General features: G+C 37.2%; 1 protein-coding gene across 1 annotated transcript in view; it reads right to left on the bottom strand.

Moving 5' to 3' along the window:
* Nucleotides 1–12000, bottom strand: part of lama2 (laminin, alpha 2) — an 87313-nt gene that overhangs the window by 37008 nt on the left and 38305 nt on the right. The window contains exons 18-24 of the mRNA XM_037685915.1: nt 10320–10482; nt 6838–6916; nt 6619–6750; nt 5283–5399; nt 4842–5005; nt 2539–2677; nt 932–1034 (exon numbers count right to left, since the gene is read on the bottom strand). Coding sequence (XP_037541843.1) covers nt 932–1034; nt 2539–2677; nt 4842–5005; nt 5283–5399; nt 6619–6750; nt 6838–6916; nt 10320–10482 — 897 coding nt within the window. The remainder of the gene's footprint in view (nt 1–931; nt 1035–2538; nt 2678–4841; nt 5006–5282; nt 5400–6618; nt 6751–6837; nt 6917–10319; nt 10483–12000) is intronic.

The raw sequence follows: 12000 nt of genomic DNA, 5'->3' as shown, positions 1-12000 counted from the left end.
AAAAAAACAACCCCGACTGAAAAAACGTTTTAAGGTATTTTGATGGAATTTATATAAAAGGTGTTACCAGTTTTTGCAGCTTTATTGTCAGTAACATAGAATGAGTGCATGCACCCAAACTTTACTGGTACTGTGCACATTTTTCTTTAGTATTTAACTTTATAGGCAGTGTCACCATGGAAAGAGGTTGTGTGAGCTATAAACTTCTACAATAAATCAAACTGATGTATAGTGAAAGGGTTACCATAATTTACATAAAGTTAAACAATGATTAGCATCAAGTTGAACAAAAAATAAAAATAAAACAGGCGCACTAAAAGTGATCAGTGAATGCACCGTACAGAAAGCTGTAGTTCAAATATTATTACATTAGCTTAATCAGATTATTGTAAAACCAAACATCTGATTAACTTAGTGAACAACAATAATAAAATTCTAATTATTTTAGGGACAAATCAAAACCATGATAAAGTTTTATGTTATTTACACTCATTTTTATTAATGTGCAACCAAAATCTCCTAAAAAGTAGAATTTTGGGCCTTTAATCTACATCTAGCGAGGTCAGTGGCAGCAACGTTTTATAAAAGAACCAATTCGTTTTCATTTATATTAGAACTGCAGCTCCGCTGAGCTCCTGATCTGTATTTTACAGCTGCAAGAGTTGCTTTATGTTCTAGAAGCTGATCAAAAATATTAACTATCCCCAGTAAGAAATGATCAACACGAGGCCAAGATAAAAAAAGCAACCTCGAATAAGATCAAATTTAGTTCTGAAAGACGGAGTTAAATCATTTTTCATGAGGACAGTTTGAGAAGTGCTTTAAGATTTTGTAAACCTCAAAAGCCAGTTACGAAAAGATTCTTAACATGAAGAGTTTCATATGAATATTTGTGCAGCTCGTTGTCCACACACGCTCATCCTGACCGTACCTTTAACATCATTTTGAAGTTGTTTGGCCTTGTTCAGCAGTGTTTGACTCTTCTGAAGGGCACTCTGAGATGCTTCTTTTACTGGAACCTCTGGACCCGAAGCCTGAGAAAATGGCAAACAAAATTACATATTACCGTAATTTCCGGACTATAAGCAGCTACTTTTTTCACAGGCTTTGATTCCTGAGGCTTTTACAATGCTGCAGTTAATTCATGGAATTTTTTTGACGGGCTAACGAGCTTCATGCCAACAAAATATTAAGCCTCGTCACACCCGGGCACTCCCAGAGCTGCCCTAAACGCATCTCTCTTGGGGGGTGGGTACTTGTGACTCAATGAGACTACTTGTATAAATAAAAGGTTAAAAAAATCTGACCAATGAAATTACCCAACAGGTCACAGTGGACCAATGAAACTTGGGTTCAATTTAGTTTGCAGTAACTCGAAATAAGTGTGAATCATAAATCTAATCAGATCGTGAATTTACCTCGAGATGAAAGTGACGGTGAAAGCGACAAAAGACTGAGGATGAGTGTGATGACGTTTTTCTGAGGCTGTTAAATTCTGACACTGAAGAAGACGACTTTAGTGGTTTTAGTGCACAGGAAGAAGATGAACATAGCGATCACCGACTTTTTTTGGTAGGCTACTGTATTTTATTTAAAAAAATTTTACCAGGCACTGTTCAGGAAAAAAAATACAAATTACTGTACTTATTTGTGTATGCTACCAATACGCATTTCATTAAAAGTAAAAAAAAAAAAAAAAAAAAAAAAAACCTTACTGTGAAAATATTTCATGTTACAACGTGGACACCTGTGGCTTATACACTAGTGCGACCTATATATGCACAATCTTTTTCTTTTCAAATTTAGTGGGTGCGGCTTATACACAGGTGTGTTCAATAGACGGGAAACTACAGTACAATAGATTCAGGGAAAATGCTTAGATTAAAAGTTTAAAGAAGTTTCTTGGTCATACAAATTGCCAACTTTCTGTAAGTTTGCGCTGTCAAGTCATTCTCCATCGACAGAAAAAAGCAAGTCCTATCTTCCATATTCACTTCTTTCTTTTGTAGCACCACCTTGTTTGTGCTTTACTTTGAAGAGAAAATCAGTAGATGTATCAACAAGAAAACTGCATTACTGTTAACTGAACAGTCACAACAGGGGAAAAACTGAAAATAAGAACAAAAACAGAATAAATGGCAAACACGAATAAATGTAAGATGGAACAAAAAGTGGAAAAATAAAAGGAGAGGAAAACAAAGGAGATTTCAGGTGTCTGTAGTTATGATAGAGTAGTAAAAGAGGAAGATGAGGGATGAAGTGCTTTGATCTCTCATCATGACTAAAGGAGCATACGTTGTTACTCCATACGAGCGCACTATCTTTTGTGCTGAGTACACTCTCAGGGTCTGGATTGCTGAAGTGTTTGTGCTCTCCATCTACAGTCCGTTTGCATTTTAAGTGCATTACATGAATGTGTACATGACAGCTTTTGGTTGTGTTATTACGTCTATAGCATCAAACAGAAATACAGTGAAATATGGAAAATGAGTCATTTTTTTAAAAATCCATTCAAGGGGTGTGAATGTGTTCTCTTACCAGTGCCAGCGCCTCACTTGCCCTCTGTTTGGCTGCCTTCGCCTCTTTCTCTGCTGCATCAACGTTGGCTTTAATGTTGCTATAAGCATGGAAAGCAGCTGTTGCGTTGAACGAGAGGTTTTTAGCTTCAGCCAAAATACTATAGGAGTGACGAGAGGAGAAAAAAAAACATTTAGGATATTGATAATACTGAAACTCGTGGGAGTTTGCCCATCCAGTCTACATGCATTTTGTGGACTTGGAGAAGGCTTTCGATCGTGTTCCTCGAGGTACACTGTGGGGGGGGGTGCTCTGTGAGTATGGGATTGGGGGCCCATTGCTACAGGCTGTTCAGTCCCTAAACGAGAAGTGCAAGAGTTTGGTTCGCATTGCTGGTAGTAAGTCGGACCCCTTCAGGGTGGGAGTTGGACTCTGCCAGGGCTGCCAGTTGTCACAGATTCTGTTCATATCTTTCATGGACAGAATTTCTCCGTGCAGCCAGGGGGCGGAGGGATTCCGGCTCTGTGGCCTCAGGATTCTATCTCTGCTCTTTGCAGATGATGTGGTCCTGGTCCTGTTGGCATCATCATGCCATGAGCTTCAGCTCGCACTGGAGCAATTTGCAGAAGAGTGTGAAGCAGCTGGAACGAGAATCAACACCTCCAAATCTGAGGCCATGGTCCTCAGTAGGAAAAGGGTGGATTGCTTTCTTTAGGTCATGGGTGAGGTTCTGCCTCCAGTGCAGGAGTTCAAGTATCTTGGGGTTTTGTTAACGAGTGAGGGAAAAATGGACTGTGAGATTGACAGACGCATTGGTGCAGCATCTGCAGTAATGCAGACTCTGTACCGATCCATTGTGATGAAGAACTGAGCTGTCAGATAAAGCTCTCTGTTTACCGGTCAGTCTACGTTCCTACCCTCACCTATGGCCACGAACTCTGGGTAGTGACCAAAAGAACAAGATCGTGGATACAGGCAGTTGAAATGAGTTTCCTCTGCAGGGTAGCTGGACTCTCCCTTAGAGACAGGCTGAGAAGTTCAGTCATTGGGAGAGACTGAGTAGAACCACTGCTCCTCCACATCAAAAGGAGTCAGTTGAGGTGGTTTGGACATTTGGTAAGGATGTTTCCTAGGCATCTCCCTAGGGAGTTGCTTCGGGCATGTCCAACTGGGTGGAGACCCCCAGGGCAGACCCAGGACACGCTGGAGAGACTGTCTCTCAGTTGTCCTGGGAACACCTTGGAGTCCTCCCAGAAGAGCTGAAAGAGGTGGCTGTGGAAAGAGATGTCTGGGCCTCCCTGCTCAAGTTGCTGGCCCCATGACCCGACTTCAGAAGCAGTGGAAGATGATGATGGACGGATGGATAATGGACAGACTCATATTCGTGCTGCTGTTCGGCATATTGTTTCTATGCTACTAGTGCTTGGTGTATTTTTATTAACGTTTTTCTTAGTTCATATCTTAGATCTTTTTACTGCATTAAAAAAAATGTTTACATTTTAATACTTTGTTGGATGTAATTGGGACCCCGTGTACACAATTACATTCATTCAACCTTTATTTAGACAGGTAAATCCCAGTGAGCCTCGAGGACTCATTTACAAGAGAGACCTGACTTTAACAAAGAATGATGACAACAATGGACAACAGCGACAACAATAGACAATTATAAAAAGGCATAGTTTTTTTTTTTTTTTTTTTTTACGAATAGCATGGCTAAAAGAAAAGTAACAAAAAACAGCTAGATTCTAAGGCGAATGTAGAAAACTAAAAACAGGAACATGTCTGCATTGGTCCCTGCCAGGAGTCCAACAGATTATTTAAGCCACTTAGAGAGGTCAAGGTCGAGAGCTTCAAATCTTTTTGTAAGATATTCCAGGAAACGGGAGCGGAAACATTCCACCACATGTACCACAAGTGGCGCGAATGACAAAGAAACTTGAATAATAGTTTCCAGAAAGATCAGTTATTCTCAATTAATTCGGCAGTCCAATTTCAAACTGCTGAAGATGGTAAAGATGTCAAATCACAGTGGAACAATGCCATTATTCATTGCACAAATCACATATTTTAACAAGACGGTTTTTAAATTAGATAACAGCCAATAATAGATGCAATAAACTTGTTGCAAAGGCAATACAATTTCCTAAAAACATTTTATCCCTTCAAAAATAGCTTGGTCAAAAACAAAGCTACTGACATCCATGTGAACTAAATATGCCACTGAAATGATTATAAGCTGAATCATCATGTCTATGTTATGTCTACTGTTGCATTGTGGGTGTAAACATATTAGAGTGGTGATATGCTTTTGATGCATTTACCCATCTAAAATGGATGCAGATCCGTTCAGCTGCTTGGCGTGTTCCTCTGCCTCCTGCACATGCTTAGCCAGGCTACCATCGCTCAAGCCATCAGTAAGGTGCCGGACTCTGTCATCCAGCTGATGATGAAGAGGAACGAGCTCTTCCTCCATCTTCTCCAGGTCCTGCGAACACAAATCAAAAGATCTAAACTGCTGAATTTTCTGCAGATTAGAGCAGCTTTTTACTTCTACTCCATGGCAACATGTTTACGGTTGAAAATAAATACTGCTACTAAATATTTTATGCCATTAAAACAACAAAAAAGTAATAAAAGTAAAATATGTATTTTTCAAATGATTGCTCTTTTTTTAAATGAGAGACAAACTGACCTCAAGCAGAAGGTGCCACTGTAAATTTTTATTTTTTAAGTTCCAGGGGTTCTGCTGATTACTTCAGTACCTCTAGCTCCTTGTTGACGTTGTCAGAAAGTTGGTTTGCCTCCTCCAGAAGGTTTTCTCCTTCTCCGAGGACCTTCTGTACTTCCTGTTTCACCGCACCGACTGTAGACCGCTTCCTCTGCAAGTAAACAAACCTGGATGTGTAACAGCAACGTGCACTATTGTAACATTTATATGTCAGACAGAACTGCCAAAGTTCTGGTTGTGAAACTTCTCTGTATTCAAATATTCTTCACTTGCTTTATAGAAGCAGTTTTTCTAATTCTTAGACGTGGTCTTGAGCTACATTTTCCAGGCTTTGCGAGTCCTTTTTGACATATTAAATTACATATAGGGTACTTTTAAACCCATTTATTAGTGAACTCATTTAATTGATCATCTTCAGACGAATTTCCTCTTTAGGAAAAAGATAGTTGCATCTCCTCAGAATTAGCAAATAACCTACTTAAAATAATATATTTAGATATTTTGTCACGAATAGATTGGTGCAGTGAAAGATAACTTGTTTCAATTTTTTAGAGTTGCATTTGTGAATAAAGCCAATAGTTTTAAAAGCATGGCTTTTTATTTTCTTTCCACACAACTAGATACATTTCCAGAGTTGTTTGTGGAAAGCTTGGCATATTTGTAAATGGAATGTTGTCCTGAAAATTAAATCAAAAAATTGAAAAAGATTAAGGTCTAAAGCACAGCAGATGAACATAACCTAAAAGTTACGGGGGAGAAGAAGTCCCGCGACAGATGAAAGATAAATTGTTCAGCTGATCCATCTTTTGCCAGCAAAGTTAAAAAAAGAAAATATTCTGCTTTTGAACTTCCTTCAAGTCATTTAAAGGCTTAAAATAAAAATCTGCAGTTTAAGATTTATACATTTGTCAAGTAATGAGACCATGGTGTCACTTTAATGTGGCTGCAGCTTAGCACACAGTTTTTTTTAATGTAATGTGATGGTTTATGTTGTTTCATAAAATAATTAAAATGCGCTTCACAATCCGACACGTTGCTTTGCACACATCTGGGAGACACCTGCTACAGTAGATTCTCTCTGAAGCATGAATTTTGTTTTATTAACTAACAAGCTATGCTTCCTAACTTTAATTTTATTCTATTTTTTTAATGAGCAACTTTTTAGTTTAATCCCACTTTCTACAAAAACAAAACTCCACCGTGCCAATAATCCTGAAGATCAGTGTTGAGAAGGCCACAACTATTTGTATTAAAATAGTGAACATTTATATTTAACAGCATGCTACGGCACTGATTTTCCTTTTTATGTCAACAAACGATCATATAATGAAGCTTAATAACAGTGATCCTAAATGTTTGAGTGTCTGCACCTCCAGAAGGGTGAGGTTGGCTCGGTTCTGTTCAGCCAGTGAACCAGCCTGCTTCGTTTGTCCCTGAGCGGAGCGAAGTAACTCCTGAGCCTCCTGGAGCTTCCCCTCATGATCAGACAGCTTCTCGTTAATCTTGGAAAGCAGGCGGGGAGACGGTGTTAATCCCAGTCATTTAGTGAATCTGAAGAAAAAACAGTCTGAACACGAGGAGTTCAGTACCTCTGCTTTCAAATCTTCTGTGGTCTGATGCGGGTTCCCAAACAGTCTTTTGACTTTCTGATACAACTCCTCTGCTAGACTGGAAAGACAACAAGGGGTTAATTACTCACAGAACTACATAGCCTAGCTGTACTACTACTGTATTTATATATGTCAGTAACACGATTCAGAGTGTAGCGGGAAGAGGTATTTATGATGTGATTGACTTGCTGCAGAACTCAAAACTGAAAAGTTCTTGTGCATTTACCAACTTTTTGCGAAAACACTGATTGCCGGACGACTGCTGAATTTTGCTAAAGAAGCTGTAACTAAGTGGTAAAGCCAAATGCTAGCTAAAAATATCAAAAGAACTGAGCTTAATGTAGCAGAACTCTAACGAAAAGCTCAAAGCAGCAGAACGCTAGCTAAAAATGGCAAAATAAAACCAGGGGACATATATTCTATAGATCAGGGCTACTCAACTTTGCTCAGGGGGTCACGGTTACTGAAAACCAAGAGCTCGAGGCTGGGCATCCAGCAGTTATTGTCATCAAGTTAGTTTGTTTTATGGTTTAAAATCTAGTTTTATTTTAAAATGAACCCACTGGAGGGCCAAACTGAGCTCACCCGTGGGCCTGATTTGGCCCCCGGGCCACCAGTTGAATAGCCCTGCTGTTTGGTATATATTCCAGTTTTTTGAAGAAACAAGAGATCTCAATCTTTTTTTTTATGTGGTAAACATAACAAAAATTGTTATTCTAAAAAGTATAAAAGTTACAAAATAAAGTTATAGAGCCCACTTCCTGAGTGATCTGAAGGTTTCGATGTATGGATTTCTAACATAGAACGAAGTATCCAAAGATATTTTATTGTAAACAATAAAAAAAAAAAAATCTAAAATATATAAACTGAAAAAGCATCATATGAATGCTAAATCAGCATCCACACAAGAGAAAGTGTTCAGTTATTGTACCGTATTACAAAATTATACAAACCGTTGCTAGCATCCTTTATTTTATAGACTTATTTCAACTCTAATTTAAGATTTACACCGAAACCATTAATGTTGCTGTGATGCAGACTTTTCGTGAGCTCCCTCCCATCGAAGGTATTTAGAAACCGTTTAAAAACCACAAGTTTACGATTACACTCCTTAACGAGGGTTATTTTTATACTTGATATCATTAATTAGGGCACACAGATCTTGTGTCCTCCAGTTAGCATCACTCAGAGGAACAATTCAGATTTTCAGGACATGTGGGATATTATGATTAGATATAAAACTTTAATGAAGCCTGTGGGGAGTAATAAGAAAAAATAAATTAAAGATAAGGATAGAGTTGTTTATCATTTGTTTGACTTTTCCCACATTGGACTGAAAAGAAAACAAGATTGCAGCATTTTAATATCATGTATATCTATACATGCAATTACAAAACTAATTACAGAAATTGCATTTCCAGGAAAAATGCAATGTGAATGCTTATTGCAGAAGAACTTTCTTAAAAAAAACTGCTGAAATTAGCTAAAAACATGCTGAATTGTAGCTGAAATGGAAGAACAAGCTGAAGTTAGCAGAAGCAGAAAGAACACAGATTTGCTGAATTAGGTTTAAAAAAGCAGAAATGAGCCAAAAATTAATAAATTAACTAAAAAAGCTGAAATTAGCAACAACAAAAAAAGCTGAATAGTCGCTGAAAAGGCAGAAAGATGCTGAAACTACCAGAAGGAAGTGAAAGGAGTTGAAATGAGCTAAAAAAAAAAAAGAGCTAAATTTAGCACAAAACGGCTAAATAGTAGTTGAAATAGTAGAAAAAGCTGAAACTAGCAGAAATAAGTTGAAAGGAGCATAACAAGCTGAAATTAGCAGAAATAAGTAATTTAGGCTGAAAGTAGCCAAAATTACCATGATAAACTTGAATTTAGCTGAAAACAGATGAAATTATCTAAAAAAATGCTAAAACAAAAAAAAATAGCTGAACTGTAGAACAACCTTAAATTAGCAGAAGTACAGAGAGCATAATTTTGCCCAATTAGGCTGAAAGGAGCAGAAGTGGGCACAAAAAGTGGAAAGTATCTAAAAAGCTGAAATTAGAAAAAAAATAAATAAATAAACAGCTGAAAAGTAGCTAAAAAGGCAGAAAGAAGTTTAAATTACCAGAAGGAAGTGGAGAGAGCACCTTTTTGCTAAACTATGCTGAAAAAAGTTGCATATGGAATAGCTGAAAAAAACTAAAATTAGTATAAAAACAGCTAAATAGTAGCTGAAACAGCAAAAAATGCTGAATCTTGCAGAAATAAGCTGAATGGAGCATAACAAGCTGAAATTAGCAGAAAGAAGTTAGAAGAAGCACAAAAATGTTGTAGTTAGCAGAAAGAATCTGAAAGAAGTACAAAACAGCTGAAAAACATCTGAGATTAGCTGAAAGTAGCTGAAAAATGTTTAAATTTGCACAAAGGAAGCTGAAAGAAGCTGAACCATAAAATGTGAAAAGAGCAGTAAAAGTTGTAAACAGATCTAAAAATTTGAAGGACATAAAATGAGCTCAATTCATTTTCTGAGGAAAAAAAAATTACAGAAAAGGCCAAATATTTCAAAAAGCTAAAGTTGCATCAATACCAAAAGTCATAGCAGGATTGTCCTGAAAGAGCTGAACGTTTTGATGATTTGTTGAAATAGCAAAAAAAGTTGTGGAATGAGAAAAATGCCAAAAAACGTTTGGAAGAAAAATGGATCTCAATAGTGTGAATGCTTCATAAACATTCACACTGTTATACAACTCTGCCAGATTTACTAATTTCACCAAGTCTCTTTCTCTCATTGTTTTTTCTGCTGCACTGGTTGAAATCTTCCTCGGGCTTCAAATAAACAACTATAGGCCGACTGTCAAGTCATTCAGTGGTTGAGGCCGTTTTTCTTAGTCTCAGTTTCTTGTATTCTCTCCCTCTCTCCTCCATCTGTCAGCTGATCATCTCTCCTTCTGTGGCTTTCCAGCTCACTGCTTGTTCCTTGAATCTTTATGTATCTCTCATGTTTCTTTGCCTGCGGTGAGATTTTTAATTAACTCACAGATCTTGTTAACATTTACTGCTGAAAGAGGGAATAAAAGAGCAATGAGGTCTGAATACATCACTGACTCCACTTGTCTTAAGAAAGGAAAGATGAGCGACATTCATTGTTAAAACAATTTCCACATAGCAAGGATTTTCTAAAGGAAACGTTCTTATGCCTAGATGCAGCAACACGCCAAATAAAAGTTCATACTTTACTTATTTTTCAAGGTATTGTGCTCACAGCATGCATGGATGGAGGGTACTTCCAATTCCCCTTTGTACTCCACGACAGGGGACAAAAAATTCCCTTCTAAGGCTAATGTACACTTAATTGCATAAATTTACAAACTAAAACTAGTCTGCTTACCAAGTATTCCTAAACTGTGTAGGAGAGAGATAAATAACCTCTGCTTAGCTCTGTAGGTGTGTGAGTGTGCGTGTTTTCATACTCCTCCTCCTCTTCGGCAATGCTTTTCTTCCCTCCCAGCTGTCGTTTCCTCATCTCGGCTAGCATGGCCTGGATCTCCTCCTTCATCTCGCTCAGGCTCTTGTCTGGAGTTCCATCTTTCCGAGAGAGGGTCCGGTTCAACTCAGCAGCCTTGGATTGAAGGTCTTGACACACACACACACACAAACAGCTGTGAGATGCTGTCGATGGGCAAATTGAGTTTTTGTGGTACGAACAACAATTTCTCTGAAATACAGAAACACTGCATTCATGAACATGAATCTTCCGTTTACTTTTTTTTTTTACTTGAATAACTTAACTTGAACTAGAAACATTGCATTTCCTGCAAAAATGCAGTGTGAATGTTTATTGCTTAAAAACATGCTAAAAAACAGCTGAAATTAGCTTAAAATATGCTGAAATATAGATGAAATGGAAGAACAAGGCCAAGGTAGCAAAAGAAAGCAGAAAGAAGACACATTTGCTGAATTATGTTTAAATAAGCAGAAATTAGCAGAAAAAAGCTGAATTTAAAAAGAAATGGCTGAGAAGTAGCTGAAAAGGCAGAAAGAATCTTAAAACTACCAGAAGGAAGTGGAAGGAACTGAAATGAGCTAAAAATAAATAAGTGGAATTAGCTGAAAATGCTCAATTTAGCACAAAACAGCTAAATAGCTGCAGAAATAGCAGAAAAAGCTTAAACTAGCATAAAACACTGAAAGGAGCATAAGCTGAAATGAGCAAAAAGAGTAGGCTGAAAGTAGCCAAATTTACCACGAAAAACTTAAATTTATCTGAAAACAGATGAAATTAGCTGAAAAATGCACAAAAAAGTAGCTGAAAATGTAGCACTAGCTAAAATTTGCAGAAGGAAGCAGAACGAGCATGTTTGCTGAAAGAAGCAGACATGAGCACAAAAAAGTAGAAATTATCTGAAAAATGCTAAAATTTGCACACACAAAAAATCAGCTGAAAAGTAGCTAAAAAAGAAGAAAGAAACTTAAATTACCAGAAGAAAGTGGAGAGAGCAAATTTTTGCTGAATTAAGTTGAAAAAGTTTAAGTGAGTGCAAAAAATGTGGAATTAGCTGAAAAAGCTTAAATTAGCATAAACCGCTAAAAACAGAAAATATAAACAGTAGCTGAAAAACTGAAACTAACAGAAATAAACTGAAAGGAGCATAACAAGCTGAAATTAGCAGAAATACGTTGAAGGGAGCTCAAAACAGCTAAAAAACCAAACAAACAAAAAACAAAAACAGCTGAAATTAGCTGAAAATAGCAGTTTTTTTTAAATTTGCACAAAGAAGCTGAAAGAAGCTAAAGCAGAACAAAATGTGAAAGGAGCAGTAACATGATGTAAACAGATCTAAAGATTTGAAGGATGTAAAATGAGCTAAATTAATTTTCTATGAGAAAAAAAAAGGCAGAAAAGGCTAAACATTTCAAAAAGCTAAAGTTGCACCAATACCAAAAGTCATAGCAGGACTGTCCTGAAAAAGCTGAACGTTTTATATGATTTGTTGAAATAGCTTGAAAACTAGGGACCGAGAATTGTGTTGACAAACATACGGAAGAAAAATGTATCACATAGTGTGAATGCTTCATTTACACAATAACTATCTTAGGCCATTTAGGCTATGTTCACACTGCCTGCAGAAAATATGTTAAAACACTTCTAAA

This window comes from Nematolebias whitei, chromosome 12 (assembly GCF_014905685.2).
Source record: "Nematolebias whitei isolate Nwh7 chromosome 12, NemWhi1, whole genome shotgun sequence".
Taxonomy (NCBI): domain Eukaryota; kingdom Metazoa; phylum Chordata; class Actinopteri; order Cyprinodontiformes; family Rivulidae; genus Nematolebias; species Nematolebias whitei.
The sequence above is the reverse complement of the archived record's forward strand: the minus strand, read 5'-3'. Positions and strand labels throughout refer to the sequence as shown.